This window comes from Corvus brachyrhynchos, unplaced genomic scaffold, assembly GCF_000691975.1.
Source record: "Corvus brachyrhynchos isolate BGI_N302 unplaced genomic scaffold, ASM69197v1 scaffold409, whole genome shotgun sequence".
NCBI classification, from domain to species: domain Eukaryota; kingdom Metazoa; phylum Chordata; class Aves; order Passeriformes; family Corvidae; genus Corvus; species Corvus brachyrhynchos.
In genome coordinates, this window is record NW_008246059.1 from 2,030,987 (window position 1) to 2,055,885 (window position 24,899).

The 24,899-nt window shown below is 42.3% G+C and overlaps 2 protein-coding genes across 6 annotated transcripts in view; one reads left to right on the plus strand and one right to left on the minus strand.

Annotated features, from left to right (window-relative positions):
- FAM65B (family with sequence similarity 65 member B) overlaps window positions 1-13,748 on the plus strand; it is a 71,874-nt gene extending 58,126 nt beyond the window's left edge. For 2 of the 4 annotated variants that reach the window (XM_017746154.1, XM_017746156.1), the window contains 10 exons: window positions 322-506; window positions 2,263-2,431; window positions 3,874-4,009; window positions 4,911-5,072; window positions 6,043-6,201; window positions 7,233-7,435; window positions 7,695-7,760; window positions 8,889-8,972; window positions 10,885-10,975; window positions 12,116-13,748. In XM_017746154.1, the coding sequence (XP_017601643.1) occupies window positions 322-506; window positions 2,263-2,431; window positions 3,874-4,009; window positions 4,911-5,072; window positions 6,043-6,201; window positions 7,233-7,435; window positions 7,695-7,760; window positions 8,889-8,972; window positions 10,885-10,975; window positions 12,116-12,216 (1,356 nt within the window). In that variant the 3' untranslated portion in view covers window positions 12,217-13,748. The remainder of the gene's footprint in view (window positions 1-321; window positions 507-2,262; window positions 2,432-3,873; window positions 4,010-4,910; window positions 5,073-6,042; window positions 6,202-7,232; window positions 7,436-7,694; window positions 7,761-8,888; window positions 8,973-10,884; window positions 10,976-12,115) is intronic. The other 2 variants (XM_008642691.2, XM_017746157.1) reach the window with 1 other exon arrangement.
- A 3,140-nt stretch (window positions 13,749-16,888) lies between these two features.
- GMNN (geminin, DNA replication inhibitor) lies at window positions 16,889-24,891 on the minus strand. Of its 2 annotated transcripts, none has more exons than XM_017746158.1 (7): window positions 24,777-24,891; window positions 24,633-24,697; window positions 22,853-22,951; window positions 22,384-22,516; window positions 21,619-21,701; window positions 21,430-21,540; window positions 16,889-19,884 (listed from the first exon to the last, which is right to left on the minus strand). In XM_017746158.1, the coding sequence occupies exons 2-7, from the start codon at window positions 24,675-24,677 to the stop codon at window positions 19,681-19,683; spliced, it is 675 nt and encodes a 224-aa protein (XP_017601647.1). In that variant the 5' UTR covers window positions 24,678-24,697; window positions 24,777-24,891; the 3' UTR covers window positions 16,889-19,680. The 2 variants fall into 2 exon arrangements, with proteins under 2 accessions (XP_017601647.1, XP_008640915.2); XM_008642693.2 differs by lacking the exon at window positions 24,777-24,891 and adding an exon at window positions 23,677-23,760.
- Window positions 24,892-24,899: the final 8 nt, after the last annotated feature.

Genomic DNA, 24,899 nt, shown 5'->3' on the forward strand with positions numbered 1-24,899 from the left:
GCCGAGAGCTGCGAAACTTGGATTCAAGAAGTACTTCTCATTTCTATAAAACACATTGAATTTTGCCTTTGAGGTTTTTCCTTTGGGGAAGAGAGTGGGTAGCATGAGGAGGGGAGGAGGAATGGAAGGGTTTTCCCAGTTCTCAGGCTTTGATTGTATATGCTATGAATATGAAGGCTTGAAATGAAACACCCAATAAAATGAAGTTTTAAAAATAAAATGAAGAATTTGAAGTTTTAAGCTTTATCCTTTTTTGTTTTTTCTTATCTTTCTGTAGTAGCTAATATCTGGGGTTTTCATTGGTTCGTTCTGCCTTTGCAGTGCAAGCCAGCAGTAAGCCGAAGCAGGTCCTCCAGTTTAAGTCTAACAGTTGAAAGTGCTTTAGAAAGCTTTGATTTCCTGAACACCTCTGACTTTGATGATGAGGATGGTGGTGGTGTGGAGGTTTGTAATGGTGGAGGAGGTGCAGACTCGGTATTTTCAGATACTGAGATTGAGAAGAATAGGTAAGTTTGTAGTACCTGCCAGCTGCGCTTACACCAAACTGACACCCTGGCTCTTTGTCGCTAACAGGGGATCCTGGTGCACAATTTATTCAAGGAAGACTGACTAATCTTTGATGACTTTTAGGGTCAGAGGGCTCCCCATGGCTGCTGCATACAAAATCTTTTGTTTCCAGGACCATTTTTTTTTCCCCTGTTCAAATATATGCAGTCTGTCCTCCAAAGGAGAAGGGTTAATTAAATTAAGCTGACATCAATACTGGCAGAGCCTCTTCCTTGACATAGGTTTGGACCTGGCTTTCCTTGGATGTAATTACTAATTCCTCTGTGGTTTTTCCCCCCCTCCCTTTGTCTTTTCTCTCTAGCCGAATGAGTCTTTGCAGTGGATTAAGCTTGTCAGTAACAATAACACAGGGCCAGATTTAAGCAGCATGATGTAGGTTTCCTTTGGAATGTAAGAGTGATGGCTGGTACTCTGTTCATGGCCCTGCGTGTTACCTGCCCTTCTTTCATCACTTTTGGTCTTTCTGAGAAAAAAAAAAAAAGCAAAAAAAGAGAAAACAAAAAAGCTGTGGTGTTGTGCCGTGGCCTGCCATTGTGGTGTGACTTTAAGATGCTGTGCTTCGATCATTAGATCTTAAAAGCATGTTTGCATCCTTTGAGCTGACACGATGCCCAGCAGGCACGTAAGCGGCACTAGAGCTGGAAAAAAAGAAAGGAACACAGTTCCCTCACACCCTGTGCTTTCCAACCAGGGAGCTGTACTACTCACAGCTTGCTTAAAGCAATTTGAATGCAACCAGCAACCACCATGCAGTTCCCATCATCTCATGTCCTCATTCCAGAATAAGACTTGGTGGGAAAAAAAATTTGGGAAATTGTGTTGCTTGCTAAACTGGCACTCTGACCTCAGTCCAGTCTGTGCTGATTTGAGGATGTAGCTTCAACCAGTTAAAATAGAAATTAAAATTTCTTTTTTCCCCTCTGGCTCATCCCAGACAGTGCAGATTCCCGCTTCCATTTTTAGATGTGTAAGTGTGTGACTCAGTGTAAAGACTGCAAGTGTTGAAACTTCTGAACTTGTAGCCAAACACACTTGCCATCTGGGGACTGACCTCAGGCTTTGCATTTAAACACAGGGAGGATCATTTGTACAGCAAGACAATATTGGAAATAATGATTTAAAACACAGTAAGACTAGCTCTACACTTTCAGAAACAATTGGCAAAATAAGCTCTACACATTGTGTCTAAAACAGCATATGAAAACATCATGTCTCTTAGTTTAGCAGTGGTTTTCCTTTCCTTCTGCAGTGAGCCTTAAATTTGGCAGGAGGAGGACTCAGAAAGCACAGAGCTGTTATTAGCAGCTCAGTGCTTGAGAAGGTACAAATTGTCACGGTGCTTAATCCAGAGCAACTGGGCAGGTGATTCATCACAGATGAGAGAATGCTGTCACCACCAAGGGACAGTAACCACGGGTTAACAAAGCTTGCTGTTGAGGGCATCACATCACTTAAGGCAAGCCAGTCAGGGGACAGGTCTATCCCTTAGATGGGTATGACCCTCCTGCACCCAGCCAGGGCAGCCCTGCTCCTTTGTGATATGATGTGCTCATCACCAGGTTTCTGGGTACTTTCAGCTCTTCTGCCGTGCTCTTTGCTCATCACCTTGTGTGTGAGTGTGGGGGGTGTGGGTGTGTGTCTGCTGTGGCAGCAGCCGGCTCTGCACTGACCTCCTCCTCCCTCCCTCCACCCCAGTTACAGGACGGAGCACCCAGAAGCCAGAGGCCACCTGAGCGAAGCTCTCACCGAGGACACGGGCGTGGGCACCAGCGTGGCTGGCAGCCCTCTGCCCCTGACCACAGGCAACGACAGCCTCGATATAACCATAGTTAAGCACTTGCAGTATTGCACCCAGCTCATTCAGGTACCAGGCCTGCCTCGTTTGGGGGCATTTATTTTAAAATCATTCCTGCCTGCAGCATGGGTACAAGCATGGGGGCTGGCAAGGTCAGCGCTGCTCCTGCAAGGCAGTGGGAGCGCAGGGCTGGGATGGACACCATGCTGGGGTAGGATGGTGACCCCCTCACCCCAGCCAGATGTGCCTCCATTGTTTCCATCGTGGACTGTTTTGGAGCAGACCTGGCATGTGAACTGTGGGGCACTTGGCACAAGCTGCCCAGGAGGGCTGAGGGGCAGGGCAGTGGGGGACAGGGGCAGCCCCTGCTCTGGGTTACAAACTCCTGCTGGCTTCGCTGGGAGGTCCTCAGCGGAGTCAGTCCCCAGTTAAAGCAGCCCATGTCTCCAGAGGTAAAGCAGGAACCCTGTCCCCATTGTTTAACTGAGCCCCAGATGAGGCTGCAGCGTTCAAGAGCAGAAATGAATTTTTGCACGAGGCAGAGAAATTCTGTCTGCAACAGACACAGTGAAGGCAGCATGAGACAGCCCCCCGGGATATCAAAATTGTCAGTTCATGCTCACAACTAGAGGAATTTTTCTGTAGTTTTTTTTCAGAGCCCATGCACAGCAAATGTGAATTTAAACATCCAGTAAGTGAGGGCATCAGGGTTTTCTTGACAAATCAAAACATGCTGCAACTTTCTCTTTACAATTATTTTGTTCTTTCATCTAAGATATAATTAGCTTTATTTTCCCAAAGGCTCATTGAAGCCATAGAGCATGAGCCTGATTCCAGCACCCTTAGTGCTGGGCTGGAAACTCTGCTGACTCACAACTATGAGAAGAAGGGAGGCTTTTGGTTTCAACACAAGAGTACACAGTAAATACACAGCTGAGTGGGGTGAACTTGAACTACGTCCACACAGAGCCGATTTGATATGAACATTATTTACTGCTGAAGAAGATGCAGACAGCAGCAGTAGAGAGTATTAGCAAGGGTTAATTAATTAATAAAATTAGTAAAGGCACCTAAGTAATTGATCAGAGCTGAAATGGAATGGAGAAAGAGCAACAGAGGTCTTCCTCTATGCAGGGATGTCCTGGAAGTCTACAGCCTATGTTGTGTGAAAGTCAGACTAATATTCTTGTCTGGCTTTAAGTCTTATGGTGACAGGTTTCTTTAGCTTTGGAGAGTGTGTAAATCAGAAATTATGCAAATTGCTGCTTGGATACTCAGGTGTCTGGATCTGTATGTAGATATTGAAGGTACAAGGAATGATGCATATCAACCAGGACCAAAAAATATCCCAAAGACTAAAAACTTTTTTAAGTTTGAGGAGATCCTGTGGTTCCAGGCAATGAATTTGTCATTGCACTTGAGTTGTTTTGGAGTTTTTTGGTTTTTTCTGAGGCTGGGGGTTTTTTCGGCTCAATGACTCCTTTTTGTCTCTTCCCATTTCTCTTCACCAGCAAATTGTGTTCTCCAGTAAAACACCATTCGTGACAAGAGACCTCCTGGATAAGCTGTCCAGGCAGATCCTTGTGGTGGAGAATATTGCAGAGATCAGCACTGAGAACTTGGGAAACATCACCTCTCTTACTGATGGTAAGAGCTTAGGGGGTTTCCTTCTGACAAGGGTTTGTTTGGCGTGTGTGTCTGCTGAAATAATCGCTGTGCAGAGCTCGCCAGCGGTGCAGGCGATGCCACTGCAGTAAGGGCTGGCTCGGGGTCACCAGGAGGTGCAGCAGTCACCACAGGCAGGCAGGTGTCACCTCCCTCTGTCCTCACCACTGGTATCCAGAAATACGCAGGTGAGAAAAGACTTCTTACCCAGCTTGATGTGCAGAAGATGGACAGATGTCATTGGTGGGTTGGGGTGGGGATGCTACCACCTCTGAAGACCTAAATTCTTCTTCCACCTTTCTTTCCTGAGGAAAGGCAGGATTTGCATTACAATATCAGAGGCATAATACAACTCTTTGAACATTTTCATTTTTAGTCATCTTTGTGGAGAACTGCTTAGTTATTTTTCTTTTTGCATCTATTTTAATACTTGGAAGAGTTTGACAAACACATAGTTACCATTATGTACACTCTGGCAGGATAGGTAAATACTACAAGGTGTATTTACTATATCAGAAAATTGAGGATAAAATTGAGTGACTTACTTGAAGTCACAGAGCAGTGCTAGGACAGGGACCAAACTTGGGCACACCATTTGTGGTGTTCCCCTAGTATTTTGTGCTATCTAAAAGGAAGAGACATCAGTGCCAAGAGCTGGATCAGGAGCAAATTTTCTCAATTACAATGGGAAACAGAAAAAACATGTTACAAACGTGGGGTAGCACACGGTTGTGCTCTGTGAAGATAATGGCTCAGGGAAACCCAGGGAACAGTAACTGTCCATCAGTGGGATAGGGTGAGATTTCCTCCACTCTTACCATCTTTTCTCAAAATCAATGCTTCCAGCATGGCTTTGTTTTATCATTCATTTTGTCTTCTCCAGCAATTCCAGAGTTCCACAAGAAGCTGTCACTGCTGGCTTTCTGGATGAAGTGTACTGGCCCTTCAGGAGTGTATCACACCTCTGCAGACAAGATGATGAAGCAGCTGGATATCAATTTTGCCACCACTGTGAATGAAGAGTGTCCAGGACTTGCAGAAACAGGTACAAACTGCTGCAAAAAATTGTGTTAGCCATCAAAATGGAGAAGAGTTGTGTACTGAGCTTTGTTCTCCAACGCCTTGGAGATCTGTTTGGCCACAGCTCCAAGATCTCATTTGAAAACTAATGTTACAACTCTTGAAACAGTTTTGGCCCAAATAATCAGATCATACTAGGAGAGAAAGGTGAGGTTTGTAAGCTAACCAGAAAGTAAGTCTGTTCCCAAATACGGGTTTATAAGTGATTCAGTCCATCAGGAATCCTTGCACTTAATTTTGTGTGTCTGTATAATGTCCCCACCCCAATACAGTGCACTGGGATGAAATTAATCCACATTCAAGTGAGTTTGTCTGGGCAGAGGTTCTTATCTTGAGTGGGATGTACCACACCTCAAACTCCAGCTTATACTGACTAGCTTTCCCTTGGACAGAATGGGGATGGAGGCTGATTTGCCCAGGTGTGGGCACCTGCACTGTAGATGCCTATGCAGTGCAGTGTTCTCCTTTCTGCTCCATGCCATGGCTCTCACAGACACTGCTGCAGACTAGCTTTCTGCATGCCACACACTCATGCAGGAACATAAAAAATAGCAAAGCCAAATCCTGCCTCTGTGCACATCTCGCGTGCCTCACTGGCACTGTGAGGGTGAAACAGGCAGTGCATGTGGAGAGGTTTTACAATTCAGGATATTGTTTAGGTGGAGATGATGCTGTATGGATTGCACAGGAAGCTGCACTAGCCATCTGTAAACTGGCAGAGGTTCGTCCTTACAAAGATATTCTCTGGTAATGAGACCTAGACAGGGAGAAGGCCTGTCCAGCTTCTAACCTAATCCCAGCTGAGTTTAGAAACATGGGGAAGTACCTGGTCTTGCAGATTCAGTTCTTTCTTTCTAGTTTTGAAGTGCACTGCGTGATTTTGCCAGCAGCTTTTGCTCTCACTAATCTGTCCTTTTGTCCATGGCTGCCTGCAGTCTTTAGGATCCTGGTGTCTCAGATCCTGGACCGGACGGAGCCTGTCCTCTACTCCAGCATGTCCTCTGAGACCATTACTGTCTTTCAGTATTACAACTACTTTGCCAGCCACAGTGTCAATGACCTTGGAAGCTATTTGCTACAGCTTGCAAAAGAAGGTAGGGTATATAAATTCTGCTGGCTAATTAGGGAGTACATGCCTGTTCTTCTGTGCTCAACACAAAGCAGTTGAGGCTGATTTTGCAAAAGGAGAGAAAAGAGACAAAGAAGTGCCCTGGCTACTAAGTGAATGCACCTGAACTGTTGTACACGTCAAGGGAAAGGAGCCAATGAAGATAGACCCTCAGTCATTTCTATTTCCATATTCAAATAGGAAAAAAACTGTGTTGAAAGCATTGTTTTTAGGAAATGGCTGATGGTGGTGGGCTGAGCCCAAGGTCTGGGAAGTGTTCTGTACCCACAGCTTAGATGATGTCTTGCTCTTTCACCATCTGTTATGGATACACCTTCTGAAGTGCTGAGCAATTCTCAGGAACCAAGGGATCACAGCACCTCAGAGTTTTGCAGGCTCTGCCACCAAGAGCTAAAGAGAGAAGCAGATACTGCACAAAGTGTGCTGGACTGCAGTCCCTGGAAGCCAAGTTTTCTTCTCTATTTGAGAGGGAGTTTGAGGAACCTCGCCTAGTTTTCCTTTTTATTTGGGCATACTAGGGAGCTTTTGCTCAAAAACCTGGAAGCAAAATGGCATTTCAGCTCACCTCTGAAACATACTAGCCCTGGCTCTTGTTGGCAGACATCAATCTATCCAGGAAGAGCTCTCACAAAGATGCTCTGGAAGCCAATACACTGACAAGGATTTTTGGTTTCAATTGTTAGAGTGAGAATTTACATCTTCCAGCAGAAAGCAGAGATTAGACAGGTAGGCCTTTAGCTCTGGGTAGGAGTAAGTGCTGCACTATCCCACATAGCCCATCTACTCATCTCCTCCCTTGAACAATGTCTGAGAAACTGGCCCAGCTTAAAGCCCAGACAATTCCCCAGGCAGACTGCCATGCTGCAGTTGCTCAGATGGGGATTTTTTTCATATCCTTTGTGTGTGCAGTATAAATCAAGGATTGCTAATGAGGAAAGGATCAATCCAAAATACTGAGAGGATGAAGTAACATGGACCTTTTTCTTGCACTTCTAGCATCTGTGGTTCAGGTGCTGCAGTCGGTGAAAGATGGAAAACTGCAGCAAAATGTGTCCAAAATAAACTCCAATAACCTTCCACCACAGCAGGAAGTTTTGAGAGCTTTGGCTTTACTTCTCAATGAAAATAAAAATGAAGTCAGTGAGACTGTGGCATCGCTTCTGACAGCAACTGCAGAAAACAGGCACTTCAGGGAGAAGGTAAGTGGCAGAAAATCACCTGTCACATGAGAGACTTGTGTCATCATGGCTTTTTTCTACCTGTATGTCTCAAATATCTGTGCATATAAAATAACTGCTCCAAGCTTGATTTAAACTGATCCAGAGGGATATCCTGTCTATTTTTTCTGCACATGTGCAGGTCTGTTTCTGTCTTTATGCCAGTCTGCTTCTACTTGTCATTACGCTAAACAGGTACTAACCAAAACTGCAAATACTTACTGAGTCCTGTGCTCTCCAGCTATCTTCCACACTTCAGCATTTCTGCTGCCCTGTCTCAGACTTGGCTTCAGTCCAAGGCTTCAAGGTAACAGTCCCCAGCATCACCAACATGAAAAGATGTAGGTCTCAGATTTTTTTTTTTTTCTCCAAAGGAATCTGCCATTTATGGGACTTCCCACCATTTCTGGAGCAGATGGACTGCCTTGGGCAAACACAGCTCAGCTGTGAGAGCTAAGATTTGGGTCTATCACCAATACCAAAAGCAACAAGCAGGGACAGGTTAAACACAGAAATTAAATAGAGGGGAGAAGGAGGAGTAAGAAGAAATTAGGGGTTGGCTTCTACCCTTTCATGGCAGACCTTTCCCTACTATCCCTCTTTTTCTTTTTGGGGAAAGAGCACAAGAAAAGGCAGCTGGAAGAGGAAGAGTAGTAGAAGGAAGGCAAAGAGAGGAGAAAAAGGAGCTCGTTCTATCAGTTCAGTCCCCTCCTTTGCTTGCTCTCCCACTTCATCTTCCATTTTTGCAGCCTCCTGGTATTTCATACCATTCTTCTGCATCCCCAGCTTCCTGGAGGCAGCATCTCAGGGAAAATATAACCTTCTTCTGGAACAGGCATGTGTAGCTGAAACCTGATCCACTGCCTGCAGGAAGGACCACAGTGTGCCTTCTGTGAGGGTATTATGCAGCCTTATGCTGCAGATGAGTTCACTGCACAGCTGAGTGGTGCTGAGATTTGCTCCTCAGTAGCAGCTACTAATTTCTAGGGCCAAGCAGTAAACTAACAGCTCCTACGAACACTGTAATCATTATTAAGTCTCCCTGGGGTCTATACCAACTAGTTCATTATTACCCCTTCATTCAAGAGACCATCTCAAGGGCCAGCTCTTGTACCCCAAGGCACATTCAAAGCTCTTTGGTGATGTATGGTGAAAGGCCTTGAAAGGTGCCAGATTTTGCATCTCACTTTAACATGAACTTTTCCTCACCAAAAGCTGGCCTGAGACTACTAATCTACGGCTTGTGGTCTGGCCTGGATTTGCTGTAGGGAATTCCTCCCCGCCCCGTTAACTGTACCATCCCACATGCTCACTGTCAGGGAGGCACGCTGCAATTGCTCTCCTTTTAACAGGGTAGCAATACCTCCGTGCTCCACCCTTCTGCTCCATGGAGGCACAGACATTTTCATTGCTGTTCTTCTCTATCTGTTTTCAGGCCTTGATTTATTACTGTGAAGCACTAACCCAGCCCAACCTTCAGCTGCAGAAAGCAGCTTGCTTGGCTCTAAGATACCTCAAGGTAAGAGACAAGGAATACACAGTGGTGCTTGGCTTTGCTTTACAGAAAGGACATCTGATAGGTACAAACAACAAAATAGAAATTGCAGTAACAGCAGCAGTAGCGTTTTTGTTTTGTGTTGCTATGCTCCATCCTTTTTCAGATAAAGGGAACGGTTTAGAAACTTCTAAACCACAAACACTTGGGCTCTGCGACCTTGGCAAAGTTTAATCTTTTGTGTATCATCTTTTCCTCCCCCTCATATTGACTTCAGGAGACTTAGTTCCACTTCACAGAGAAAAAAAAATCCATCTGCAAAATCCTGGCTGAGAAGGATAAAAAAATGCTTTCCCAGGATAAAATTAGCTCTAATGCATGTGAGTTGCAGTAGCAGAAAAGAGAGATCACAGCTTGTTTTGTGACAAATAACTGGTACATCTGGGCACTACAGCTTCAGCTAGCATCTGGTACCATCTTTGCACTCTAGCCTATGACAGGATGGGAAAATGCACTTTTGTTTTGAACGTATAGAGCCATACGAGACAGCAGCCACCCAAGCCTGGCTGGTACAGGACATGGGGCAAAAAATGTGTTCCATGAGACAGACGCACTTTGGACTGACAATTTCTCCCTCTAATCTGTCCCCTGGAGGACAGCTCTAAACTGTAACTTCATCCCAGTCACAACTGATGCCATCCAATACATAATCCAGTATTGTTTAAATATGAAAAAACTTCTCCCTTAAATGAGAAGCTAGCAGGCATCCCTGAGAGGCAATGGTGAGGGACATTACACCTCTGCTGCATGCAGAGTGCAGGAGGGTTTTTGATTGCTCAGAAAAACTCAGACTAGGAACCAGTGGTGGAAACTGGAACTAGACAAGTTTAACTTGAGCAGTGTGGCTCCAGTGAGTCTTGAATGTGAGACTAGCAATGGCTGGGGAAAAAAGCTACTGAGGGGAGGTATCATCATTTGGGATCTTCAAAGAAAAAGCTGAAGCTGGAAGTTATTTCTTCAGAGATGGAAACTCTGCAATGGATAGGTGGCTGTGGATGGGGTTACCCAAAGGCAGTTTAATCCACACGGGTTGCACAAGGTCCCACTGAAGCTCTGAGGGTTTTTTCAGATTGCAGCAAGCTCCATGTTGCTGTGGCCCCATCACTCACAAGCATTCGAGCTGGAGTCACCAGTGTGCACCCAGTGCAGACTTACCCCGAGTCACACACAAACGACCAGCTGAAGACAAGGTGGTGAGACTTAATGGCTCTGGTAGCAAAGCCCTCATTCCGAGCATGTAGACCAGACCTGCGCCCCTTGGATAGACAGGGCTCATACAGATACTGACTCTGTGGCTCAGTGCCTCTGTCACACTGGGGCAGTACCTGCCCTTCCTTTCACTCATCTCTCTTGTAGTATTAAATAGCCAGCCAGAAACACTATGACAGCTGCTCTCCCCAAAGACCTGACATTTTCGTATCAGAGAACAGAATTATTCCTTGATTACTTCCCAAAGTAGCAGAGGCAAGGCAGAAGTATGGAAATATTGGTGAGCACAAGCTTGACATACTTTAGAGAAAACCCATTCTCGAGGCCCCTGTCTCGTGTTTATTTCCCTGCTGTACCCTTACCTTGGCACTTTTATGGCCTTGGTCCACAGCCCATCACCCATCCTACAGTCAGAAGTGGCAGACATAGCTGGTCTGCCAGATTTATGTATGTAGTGCATAGGGTAGGAAAATTAGAAAGCAGCAGAAAATATGCCTCCTCCAAATGCTTCCCCCCAGGGAAACCCCATTCCTTCTGTCTCCGCCAAAGTCCTTCACTTGGAGTGGAAAGGGCGATGCAGAGGATGGCTATTATTTCCATGCAAGGTTGTGGAAAAACCCCAGAGTGTACTGTGTGGTGCTAATGCAGCTCTTTTTGCACTTCCCAGGCTACTGAGAGCATTAAAATGCTGGTCACGCTCTGCCAGTCTGACAATGAAGAGATCAGAAAAGTGGCGTCTGAAACCCTACTCTCCCTTGGTGAGTTGACTGATTTGGAGCACTATTTAATTTTATTTTTCAACAAAGCAGCATCTATGACACCTGAGTAATGCAAATGTGAGACTCTAAATTGAAACAAAACTTTACATAGTGACTCAAACAGGTCAGAAAATACAAATTCTTAAAAATCATTCATTTTGAAAATGAACCAAAAATAGAGAAATTGAATTGTGTGAGTCTGGAGGGTAAAGTAGAAAAGGAAAGATAGCAATGGAGAAGTTGAGAAACGGAAATAATTGATAATTAATCTGTACAGTTTCAGGGCATCCGTACTTCAGTGGCACAGAAAAATTGTGTTTTTCTGGCCTTTTGGCTGGGCATGAATTTCTCCTCCATGGGGGGTGGGGATGTCCTTGTGTGATTGTAGTTATGCAGACTCTTCAAATATGCTCTCTTTCATTCAAAGCAGGAATTCAGTCTGTTGTTGGACATGTTATTGCTCAGGTTATAAAACAAGCAGCCCAGGGACACTTTTGAAAACTCTGATTGCTCTGCCATTCTTCCAGACAACATAGAGACCATTTTTGGTTCCTAATGGCGAGTTCAACGCACTAGGCTCAATGTTATCTTCATGAAAGTGCATACAGATGGCAGTAGCTAAGGAAAAAGGGGTTGAAAGACACAATTATATTTAGCAAACATACTGCTTGCTCTTTTTCAGAAGTATAGAAGTAAAGATGTGGATAGACTCACTTCTTTAAAGTTCCAGGAAGTGGGAGGTGGATAAACTTTATATTGTCCAAGGCTGAAGTGGATAAACATTGTTTACCTCAAGTACATCACAGCAGCAGCTGAGACCTTGACAAGCTTAGGTCAATAGGTCATTCAGAGTAAGACAAGTGTACAGATACTGTCATCTAATCATACAAGCCACATCTGCTTCTGTTTGGCTTTAGATAACCAAGCAAGTAACATGAGGGGAAAAAAAAATAATTTGGACATTCAGAGCATGTTTAGCTTTTCCAAGTAATTTCTGAAATTCCTTCTAACAAGATAGATTTTAAGAAGGGGTAGAAGTTACTGGCCAATCAGTACTTTCTAACAGCAGAGAGGCCAGTATTTTAAATGTTCTAGGGCAACAACATAATACATTACTATTCTTTATCATTTTGCATTCAGGTGAAGATGGGAGACTGGCATATGAACAGCTGGACAAATTTCCCCGGGAATTTGTTAAAGTTGGAAGCCGCCGTGGAACTGAAGCTGCCACAACTTTTTAGATTGAAAAGAACCTGCTAATATTTAATAGTCATTAAAGTAGGGTAGAGCTGCACTTCAGTGTGGGGAGCAGAAGAAAGACTTTGAAGAATTCTATGAGAATGTTCCCAAATGTAGCAATTTACAGACTTCTTAAAGAAAAGCAAAATCTAAAAACCAGCTTAAGGGTTCCTATTGGCTCCTCATTGCAGCTCATGATGGAACAGCTGGATGCTGAGGAACAATACTTTCTTTACTGGTTCTAAACAAATAAAGAAATTGCAGTTATTCAGCCTCAACAGACTTCTGTGAGGTTTTTAGAATTTGGCATCTCCACGTATTTTCCTATTGTATTTACTTCCTTGAAGTTGTCGTGAAAGCTTGAGATGTGCGATACCATATCTAACAAGGACAATCGGGAGGCCACCTGAGCAGGACTGCAAAGCAGCTTTCCCGAACCCCAAGTGAAGTGTCTGCTGCCATGCAGTGCCCCCAGCAACACTCCAGTGGCAGGAAACGCTGCTCAGCTTTCTCAGTTGAGCCTTGGTAATGAAATACAGGGAAAGTTCTACAAGGCTTGCCTCGAGAAACAGCTGATGTAAAACCTGGGAGGCGTCACTTTGGTGACTCATTCTAAATGCCTCCACTGGTCTTTTATTCCCTTCTCTTGCCCTCCAGCAAGAAACCATCATTAATCCAGCTATTCATGAGGGGGATCAAACAATCATGTAGGTTTCTGAAAACTAAATGAAAAGGTAAAGTGCATTTATTTATTCTGAGAAGAAGGAGTGAATACAGCTAATTGCACGGGTCCCCAAAACCATTTTGTCCTGCAAGTTGCAGGCAGAATTAGATTTCATACATTCTAATTAGTGGAGCATAGTTTCTATAGAGTGATTTCAATATAAAGAACAGAACAAACTAAGTGGACCTCGGAGGCAGTAATAAACAGAGGGGGAAGTGAATGCACCTCCCCTCCCTGCACTGCAAGGATTAAAGACAGGGAGTGCTTCAAACTCTTGATTACGAGCCTTAAGTTAACAGAGGAGGTGAATAGAATTTAACAGAAGAGTGTTCCTGTACTGTGTTCATTATGCATGAAATGCTATTTAGATGTCAATTGAAGTATCCAAATTTGCATAGACGACATAGAAAATATTGCAAACAGTTCACATCAAAAGGAAACCTTGTGAGCCAAACACTTTGGCAGGCAGGGGTCATTTTGTTTTGTTTTTTTTACTGTGAATGTTACAAGAATGTACATATCTGTATATTTATAAATATATATATTCTTCCTTTAATTAAAGAAGTACATTTTGTACAGTGCAAAATGCTTACTTGTTTACTGATGGATATAAACTCTTTTTGCAGAAGGTGAAATAGCCATGTTATGGTTTTTATACTACACCTGTCCCATCAGCTGAATTCTTTCAAGGTGTCCTTTTGTATCTACTTTTTTTTTAATTTTTTTTCTTTTAGTTTTGTGGCATTTGTACTCACCATATTTCCTATCACATTTAAGTTATAATAAAGATTATTTTTTAATTACTAAGCACATCAGTCCATATGTATAGTCCCTCTTTCCATCAACAGCCTCTTCACTATCAGGCTTATAGTTTCAGTTCAGAGCAAGCCAGTTTTGTGTATCATTCAAGATACTTACCAAGAAAGGCTCCACAGGACTACCAGAAAATATGCTGAAGAGGCTCCAGGATTGTTACCACACTTGCAATGATTACTCTCTCCTTCTGTGAAGACAGACTCTCCTCAGACAGAAGACATTCCTTCCATTCATTTTCCCGTTTCAAACATTGAGGCTTACAGCACACATCTTGGGGAATGCAGAACTGCCTATGGAGCAGGGAGCCAAAGCTGCAGAGAACAGGGGGAACTCACATAATAGAGGTACTGCACCAAATGGAGCGTGTATCTCATCTCATCTCATCTCATCTCATCTCATCTCATCTCATCTCATCTCATCTCATCTCATCTCACTGTAGTTTAAAGACACCCTTTGAGAAGTTTATTAGCCTAAAGCTGATCTGCTACACCCTTACAACCATTAAAATAATGCATACAATTCAAAAGAATCAGATAGGAAGGAGCGAATTGTGCGCTGAATAAAGTCACTGAGGAAATGCACGGAATTTTTAGTATGAACAGTTAGACCAAACTTAGTTCCTGTTGTGGTATCTGAGACTGACAAGCTTGAACCCGGGATACAGATGTATAGAGGCTAAGTTTCACCCGGAGCATTAATTCTGTTTTAGAAAACTAAATACACAAATAACTGTCTTCTAACAGGATTCATGACAAGTGAATGTGACAAGTGAACAGACCTTAAAGCTTCCAAAACCTGAAGGCTTTAAAAGTGACCAAACCTTTAATTTGTCTCATAGCTTGTACATTTTTATGCTTGCAGAGCTGACAACGCTGCCTCTTCCTGGCATATTAACACACTCCTTCTTTGTGGAGTAGGAAAAACCAGATGCACCAGAGGTGAGCATCACAAGGCTCATGCTTACCGACTAGTAAAGAAGGAAGCAGTAGGCAGTAATTACAAAAGCTCTTAGGGCTGCAGCAGGCTTACTTGGATAAATTTAAAGGTCAGGGCCATCCCAGGAAAGTATGTTAGGAAAAGGTTGCCATACCAAAGTAGCTCAGCAGCAGTGCAGATGGAAGAGATGAGGAGCTTGCTAGAAGTGCACTTGGGAAAGGGGTTTATCTTGTGGTAAAGGTACTCTGACCTTACACTGTGGTGGCTTTTAGTACCCCTGCCATGCTGTAACTGTCTCAGCATTTGGCCCCATAAATAGAAGCCTGTAGCACCCCTAGACTACTGTAGCTATAGCAGCAGGTTAGGATGCCCAGTTTGACACTGCTACTGGCAAGGCCTCTTGTATCCATTAAACCTTCAGGAAAGTTATCCTCTATAGCTTCACCCTATCCTGCAGCCTGTGATATACAAATTAATGTGGACTTTAATTAGGAGTCAATACAACTGCCAGACTGTGGCTCCCTGCTTGGCAGTGGGATTATCCTGACGAAAGGATCCACAGCACCCAGCTTCAAATGGCTGCAGTACTCCTAAGGGTAGGATACCAGTATCCCCTCAGACCCCAGGGTTTGACTTGGAACACGTCCCAATCACATTTCATTACACGCTGTTGCCAGCAGATCGACAAACAGCAGCAAATTAATGCTCCTCAGAACACCATTATCAGTTGCTGAACTGCTTTGTGTTATTACAAGAATGGAAAGAGACATGAATAACACAATAAACATTTTCTGCTGAAAAAAGCATTGATGACAATGCAATACAGAACACTGGAGTGCTGGAAAAGCACAGCCTTGGCAATTTTTGCACATCTCTTTATTAAATTCTCAGATCCAGTCCTGAAAACAACCTGAGATGGCCCTTCAGGGAAAGTAAATGAATATGCATCACACTTTCTTAAAAAAAAAAACAAACAAAAAAAAAAACCCCAACCCCACCTATAACTAACTTCATTCCTAATGCAGAGGCCACACCATAAGCTGCAACACAGGACAATGCTGCAGGCCCTCACATAACCAATCCACTGTCATGCACCAAGTGAGTTTCAGCTGCCCAACCAAGTAGCTATTATTGCGGGAGCTCTGGTGGTTCGGACGGTGGGGACAGACAGAGACAAGAGATCTCTGAAGTCAGATCTTGGAACATGCAGTTTATTGCAAAGGGCGTGGGTACAGGGGCACTGCTTAGAGCTGCCAGACTCAGCTCGGAGCAGGCCCAGGAGAGCAAGAGAGTAAGCGGGTAAGAGAGAGAGAGTGCGCGAGAGGAATGAGAGTGAAGAAGTGAGAGAGTGTAGTAAGAGTGTCTGAAGTCCTGGTTACAATACAATAAATCATCTTCTGTACTGAATATTCTAATTGTCACTAACCAATCTAATACAAGATACAAATCCTATAGCATTTACATACAGCCTATAAGAGTTCTTATATTACCATAGAGTGTTACATCTTAACTTCTAAAAACTACTCTTTGGACCCCTTCTGCTGAGCTAGTAGGGTCTGCTCTGACCCTTGGACCTGCCTGCAAGCAGAGGGTATTGCTCAATCAAGAGGGGATTACCTTCAGTTGGCCATACCATTGTTTTCCAGTTGTTCAGTAACTAAGACTTGGTATTTCAAAAATGGCTTTCATTTCGATGTCGCCTGTAGTTTTCATATTCCCAAAATCTTTTGTCAGGCAATCATATTTATAAGGCTTTCCTGTTTCATCTTCCCCAACATATTATGGTCTAATTAATTTCTCCACACATTGTACAATAGTGGAGAGTACAATAAGTACAATAGGTGTTTAGCAAAAGTAACAATATTTAGTTTAAACCAGTTGTGAGTTCTTCCTCACATAAACAATCCACCTGCCCCATGGTTTGCTTGCCCCTGGCACAGCTGCTCATTCTCACAGCATCTGACACCTGCAAATGACCCCCCTCCCCACACTTTACTCTTGCATGGCTGAAATTCAGCCCTGTTCAGACATGCACATATGATGGGAGAAGTGCTAGGACACAGTAGATGCATCCCACTTCTACACAGCCTGAATATGCTTCAGTGAAAGACAGGATTGTGTCTGCACTGAGAAGGAGTCAGTGTGCTGGTAGCACAAATGCATTTATGATTTCTTGGAAAGAATCACATTCTAGAGTGAGGTTCCAGAACTGATGATTTTATTGTGCTAGACAGAATGTCCTCTCTACTTTAGCTGGATATAAAGCTTGTAGTGATGTTGATTTTCAGCTGCTACATGTTCCAGTGATAAGTGAGTTTCCCTATATACTTAAAATGTCAGATGGTTATAAGAAAACTAATCACAAACAAATCTCTCTATAATTTCTACACGTTTGACAAGCCTTTAGCACATAAATACAAAGTTCCTAGACTTACTATGTAGCACAGTGCTACTGCATGCATGCTCAAAAAAGCACTCAGGAATTTTCAGAATAAACGAACTCAAAACTTTTAAAACATTTTTAGACAGCAATTATTGCAGCATCATAAAACTGCCAAGAACATTTTCATACATTGATGTCTGACACAGTAGGCATAGTGTTCAATCAAGGTTCAATACATCTGTGACAAAGCATGTATATAGGTTTTATTACTATGGCACAGTTTAGCTCTCACACCTGGCCTTCTCCTGCAGTGAAGATTTTTTCAGTTTATACAGCAAACTATCCCCTCTGCTAACAAATGGCAGTTAATAAAACCATAGTTTTGGTTTAAAACATTAGTATGTATTACTGAGTCCCACATGCCTTTTTGATAGAATAAATTTATTCTGTTACAGGTGGGCCAAATGCTGCAATACATCCATCAGCCTACTTGCAGAACTTCCATGATTTACTTGTACACAGTCCACTTCAACAGAAGGATCCAGCATATCAAGGGACTGTCACATCTTTTATTTAAATAAAATCAATCCAAAAAAAGCGTAAGATTTAAACCTAATAAGCATTCTTCTTGATCAACCTAAAGATAAGAAAAACAGATGCAGATACTGCACGCAAATTCTGCATGTCTCTTTCTGGCAGTTCTGTGTTCCAACAACAGCACTTGTACTACAGCAGTTCACAGAGCAGGAGGTGGTAACAGTGGAAAAGTTGCACTTGTGGTCTCATTTTGGCCTGCTACTTATGCCACAGTCCTTTCTTCCCTCCTACAGCCTCTGCAAATGCAATATGTCTGATGTTTAAAAATAAAGCCACCTCTAAAAAAAATTACAGTTAACAATGAATAACTAAACGAAATTGAACTGCAAAAAACAATTGTATCAAAATGAAATTTATGTTTCCTTTTTACTAATGTTGAACTACTTTGTTAAGAAAGCTGCTTAGAATCTGAGATAGGAGAGGTCTAAGTCACTTGACAAGCATTACCCATTTCTCCCTAACAGAAAACCAAGGTTGCTCTACAAAGCATTTGCCCACCACCCAGTTTTGTTTTTCCTTCAAGACAGCATCAGTTCAAGATAAAGGACACGCCTTTATCACTTTTTCAGTACTGTGATGGAAAGGAATGCATCTAAGCACCCTCTGGAGCACACACTGGAAGATACAATCTTGTGTTCACAAAGTTCACAAGAAAATGTGATGCCTCTTTTTCTAGTAAGCATGTTTGAGGTAAAATGGCAGCCAGGAGTATTACCTCCTACAATGGTTCTGACATTTCCTGGATGCGACAACTAAAATCAGTTGTTAAACATCTGTTAACTTATCAACAGCCACAGGGAGTAAGACAGAAGGAATATAAAGGTGCCAATCTGATCCCTCCAATCATTCACACATACCCTGAAGCAACCATCTTTGGCAAGGCCAGATAGATCCATGAACCAGGATCCTTCTGATCATTTCTGCCTCCTCAAAGCCACTCAACTTTAAGCTCAAGTTTTTCAGTTTATAAGATATGGCAACAGCCACCATTGCTAAAGCCTCTCCTTAGATAGAAGGCCTTGTAACAGAACAACTGCCCCACTCAGTACTGGAAAACCTGTATCCAACTTACTCTCCTGTCCCATCCTCACCCCATGCAGATGTCAGACAAGGTGCTCAAGGTTTTAAAGAACCACTTTCTATCCCTGTAAACCCTTCGGAACACAAGTACCTCGGTAAAAGGGTGTCACATCTCTTGTTAAATGCCAGCGCAGTACCTCGAAAACACCCTTTCAGTCTCCTTTCAGAATAGCTCTGAAGTACAGGCTGCTTTGTCTCCACCTAGTTTTCAGCACAGCTGCTACTGGGCCCAAGAACACACCACCTTCTCTTCATAAGCCAGTGGAAGTATTACTAAAAGAAATGGTCTAATACTTCCTACTTAAGCTCTCATTATACAGCTTGCAAAAGGTTTCCTTAAAAGGCTGAGGAAATTATTTTACAAAACCTGAAAATCATAAATCTAACTGAACTTTAGATTTTGACTCTTATTACCCATTCTGGACTTTCTGAAACCTCACCAACAGCACACAAGTTTTTCCCCCCCTCTTCTATCCACCAAAAATGTAACTTTGTTCTCCAGAATTCTGCAAATCTAAAGAGTTAAAAACTGCCTAGGCATTCCCCCCCAAAAAACTAAAAGCTTCCATCTACAGTAGTCACAATTGATTTAAACCTAGGATTAGCCATTCCCCTGTCAATTAAGAGGCTGTTTTGGTAATGCAAAGATTTATTTATCAATTTTCATGCATCATGTCAGACCAACTTGTAAGAAAGATATTTACACAACACTTGAAATACACAGTATTTGTGTTTCATACAAGCAACTACATGCAGCCTGTAGTAAATTTTCCATGCAGTATTCAGATACTCCCACTGCTACATAATTCCAGTTAAAAATGCCAACATCTGTAATGTTCCCACAAGAATTTCTATACCTGAGGTTTAGTATATCCTTTCAAGAGGAAGTCTGCAATTAAAAGCCACATACATAAGCCTATTTAAAGGTTGTCATTCCAGTTGCAAATGGTTTGCTTCCTTTGAAGAAGGATCTGATCTATTCTCCCTTAAGCCAGACAATACTTGTGATGGCCCTTCTTCAGAAGGGCTGTCTGCCTCCTCTCCACAGTTATGTTCCTCATTTTCCTGTCTGGATTCCTCTAGAGCCAGACTCTCCAGTGTCTCAAGATTGCCAGGTGCTTGCCCAGTTAGCCTCTACAAAGAAACAAGACAGTGAATTTAATATTTTTTCTACTTAATAACCAGTGAAATAAGACTCTGGATATTAAATGAAGCAAACTAATTACCTTCCTTAGGAGGTTGATATAATCAAAACATTCCTCAGTTACAAAAATCTTAGGACACAAGTTCAACTCAAATTACTACCTCCAACTTGCAGACCACATATGCTTTGTTGACTGTTAAGTTTTTCCTAGGTTCTTCAGTAGGACAGGTTTTATCTCAGGCAACCTAAAATATGGCAAACTGCTTCCCAAGTTAAGTATTACTACAGTACCATATAGGTTTAATTTTAGAAAAATTACTGTACAATCAATTTACTCCATAATTTTTAATTAGAGGTAATGAAGCTTTATTAAGTCTAGATGAACTTTAAGACCCAGCAGTTTCTAGCACTTGATCAAGATAGAAGTTCCTCACCTAACCTGATTTAAGGAAGATAAACAGGACCATAAAGAGGCTGGTTTTGAAGCTTCTGGTTGTTTGATGTATCCCTAAAGGCTCATTTAAGCCTCAGAACTGAGCAGCTTACAACTAGTAAGTGATCTTAACTGTTGAGAAACTGTAGAAAAGTTTCCAACTACATTAGTTCAAGTCCTCAAGTAATATAATTTCTGCCCATGGCTTTATCACTAACAAGCAGTGTTCCCTGAATACCAAAAAAAGTCAAGTGTAGCAAAATGGTAGTCTTTCAAGGCTGATCTAAATTACTGCACTAACTGAAGATTAACTTGATTAATCAAGAATTAAACTTCATCAAGTTGCTTGCAATAATATTTTGTTTCCACCTTCCAGTCTAGTCATCACAGAATCCAAGTATTTGCCACCAAGCTTCATATCCTTGCAAAAACAACCTGAAAGCTAGAACATCCAGGTTCCATGGCTCTCTATATATTTATGACAGCTTCAGAGGCTGAGGAGCCATGGAACTAGTGACACAACTACTTGCCCCAAGGAATTCTCAGAGGGAGCTGTTCGGAAATTTAAAAGCTTATGAACCCTAGATACTTGGTGTATAGCCCTTTTTGGGCCATGAAACTGGTACTGCCTTGACAAGAAAACTTTGACTTTAAAGAACATAGCACTCCCTCTCACCACTCTACTTTGTGAGTCTGTTTCAAGTTTAGTTTCTCAAAGGACACAACCAGTACCAATCTATTAATAAGCACATGAATTTATGTCATCCCAAAAGAGTGAAAAATCAACCCTTCCTTCCCTTATCACAATCTACAACATGCAAATCCTGTTCTGTTGAGAGAGTAGGTTTAATCCCCCCTTCAGAAAACATCGATTTTTGTACTCTCATTACTCCTGTAGGTTCTAAGATGGGAAAAACTCATCCCCTAGAAGGAGCTTTATGACTCTAGAATTAGAGCAATCCTGCAGGAAACAGGTCAGAGAGCAACTTAAAATGAAGAGTCATGTGAGCACAAAAACCAGAAGTTGTGATTCATTATAGATACCCTGGCTGGTTTCTCACTTTTTTGTTCTACAACATTAACTGAAAATTGCTTTAAGTACCTCAATCACACTGGTCATATAATGCACATGCTCAGCAAGGGACATGAGCTCTTCATTTTCTTCTTTTAGGCGTGCAATTTCACCATCCTTCTGTTCGATTTCTTTGTGCAACTGGGTTCAAATAACAAAATGTTAGAAGAGGAAGACAATAGCCAGTGATGAAGCACTTAGGTATCTTTGAGTAGCTACCTTTTCATTTTCTTGAAGCACTTCATACAGAGCCTTCCTCCTTTCTTCAGCCACTTCTTTCCAATACTGAGATGAAGGACTTCCTGAAGTAGGAGGCTACAGTAAGTCTGTGGTAAGACTGACTTCTTGAGAGCACCTTAAGATATCTTACTTGTATACAAGTATTCTATGAGTTGTAATATTAAGAACTCACTCCATACAGTGTTTTCAAAGATTAGTTGTGGCACTACAACTAGTGACACAAGCCTACAGGAAACAGATCCTACACTGCATTAGTGGCTGTACAGAGTGCCTTCAAGAAGCTGCCTCAAGCATGGTAGCAGGTTCTGCAAGATGGACACATCTGCAAATGTTGCTCTTCATGTGTGATTTGTGGAAGACAGAAGTGTTACTTCCAAGTCACTGTCCACACTGGGCATAGTGGTTCTGAGAAACTGAGCACACAACACACCGTGCCAGAACAGGCTTTCATTCCAACTTAGTCACTGGAAAACTTATAGCCCAGCCAAAATAACCAACTACAAGACTCCTTAACACTGCTGCACACAATGGTTCTCAGCTTCTGGTTATCATGAACTCATTCTTAAATACTAGACATGTATACTTTATTTAATATAGAGGATAAGAATCACCAACTCCTGCTAGGCATTACAAAAAAACCACAAAGCCTTTATCTAAATGACAAAGGAAATATGTTTCAAGTTGTACTCCAACAGTAGCATAGCATTTAAAGTGCAAGAAAACATTTCAGGAATTACCACATACCTTTCATCATGAGATCTACAGCTTGAATGACATCATTCTCATTTTCTTGCTCCTTGTCCACGGACACCTCAGCTTTACAAGCCTTTGAGGCAAACTTGTTATTCCAGAGTTTCCTTCTGACTGAAGATTTCTTCTGCATAAAACATCAGCAGGTTTAAGTTTTGAGCAACATCTCAGCCTTCACACAAACTTCTCAGCCTGCACACTCATGACTGCAAGTAAGTCTCATTAAGTCCTGCTTTCTTCACATTATAGTTCTAGTTTAGACAAAGAAATGTCCCAAATTTTCCCAAGAACTAAGAAACTGCTAGGTTTTATTATTGTTTATTACTAGAACAATAGTAAGCTTAAGTTGTGTCACACTAGTCAGCACATTGTATTTTTTCAAATATATTAGTTTCCAGTAAAAAGCTCAAAAGTATTTCACTATGAGTAGAAATAATTACGAATCTACAGATTTAGTTCATACCTCGTTACGTCTGCCAACCAGGCTACCTGCTGCTGAAGGCTGAATCATTTTAAGAGTCTGTCTCGGTGCAGCACTGCATGTGGTATCTGTGAGATACTTCTGAAAAGACAAATACAGTTCAGACAGCTGCAACTCTTTACATAAACTGAAAATTAGGAATCCATCATGCTTCCATTAAGGTAACATACAATTCATCTTTTCAAGACAAAAAGATTGACACTGTAGCCTATTAAGGCCTTTGTAAGGAAGGGGATCTAATTATTTGTAGCAGAGACAGATCATAATCACATGAAACTATGATCAATCCCTGCCTCTTACGAGGCATTTACCCTTCATAAAGGAACCTGAGCAGGTGTTATGGCAGAAATACTCTGACTAGATCTCAAGGGCAGTTACCATGCAATGACTATAGTTGGAACTCTCAAACTTGAGTTTGAGGGCAGCAGTATCAGACTTTTGGGGACAGGGACAAAAGCGACTGCAGTTGCAAGGTTAGGTGGTAAAGGCACACCACTTGAGGCCGTAGCTGTTTCCATAACCTGTGAATACACCGACTAGTGCTCATTTAAATAGATGTGTTATTTGATTATCCATTAACATGGATCAAAAGCCTCCTTGCTTCGATCCAGACAGGCTATTGTTTTGTCTAACCAGTATGTTTATCACCCTTCCTATCATGCATAAATACTTTCCTGCATCAAAGCTTTCTGATTGGGTTGGTTACATTGCCACCACGGAATAGCAAACAATGGCAGACAACCAAGCAAGAACAGCCAGGATACAATGCCACACCAGCGTGAGAAAGTTACCAATTCACACCGTACTTCATAGGACAAGAGTTCGCCTTTCCCACGGTAGTTTCTGCCACCAATTGTCCTACTGGTCCACTAAAGGACAAACATTAACTGCTGTGGGAACAAGAATCACACCACGAGTCAGACACTGCTTGCTGCTACTTAGGATTAGAGTGAAGTATACTCTGCCAAAAAATTATTGGCCAATACTCAAGTTAACCCACTGAAAGTGCAAAAAGCCACACCGAGGAATCTATACCCTAGAGACACTACGGGACAAGACTGCCATAAATCAGACGTATAAATCCGCAATTTTCATTAATACCTGAAGTTTTCATTACAGTCACTATGCCTCATCGTAGAAGGACTACTAGCCTTTATTATATACAGTTTTGTACTATTCTGTATAGAGCCTACATTAAAAGATTTACCAAGAAAAGCTAAGGTTTGTACCTAATCAGTTAACTCTTAAAATAAACCTAAATTATTTATGCATTTCCACCAATTCCACGGCAACTATGATTCATGAAGGTGACTTTAGAAAGTGAACTGCCTGCTTGAACACTTCAGTTAAAACACATTCAACACAAGACAGATATAACTCTTCAAAGGTCCCACCTACAAAGAACAGAGTACAAAACCTACTCTACAACCCCTTAGCATAAGCCAGACAGATTCAGTAAGCAAAGGCACGTAGTCAGGACAAACAAACCAAATCAACCCTGAAAAATTAAACGGAGAGACAGTAAGCTCAGTGTCAAAGTAAAAAGAACTTGCGGAGCAATAGGAAAAAAAGTAGTCATAAGCACATATGCCAAAACAGGACAGCATGTTCCCAAGCCACACTGTCTGCCAGGAGGTTACCCAAGCCAAATGGACATAAGCCAGGTGGAAGCACATTGCAACAGATCCCTTTATGTTCCTTCAGTGGACAGAGAAGCTTGTGTCAGACAGAGGTACTAGCTTCAAGGCTTTAAAGCCTATACCTGCAAAGGTCCTGAGGACTTTTCTGAGGTCACTCTCTGTTTCATTTTGGAATTCACAAGATGAACTGCAACAGAAAAACAATACAATTAATACAGCATCCGTCTGCTACATAAGTTCGGGAGACACTAGCTAGAGAACGTTACAATTTCGGATTATCAGCTCTCATGGCAGCCTTAAGCAGTCAGCCATGCGCGGCGTGATCAGCAGGCTCCTCCCGAGCCCCTCCTGAGGCTGCACCCGAGACACGAGGCGCGGGGGGGGCGGGG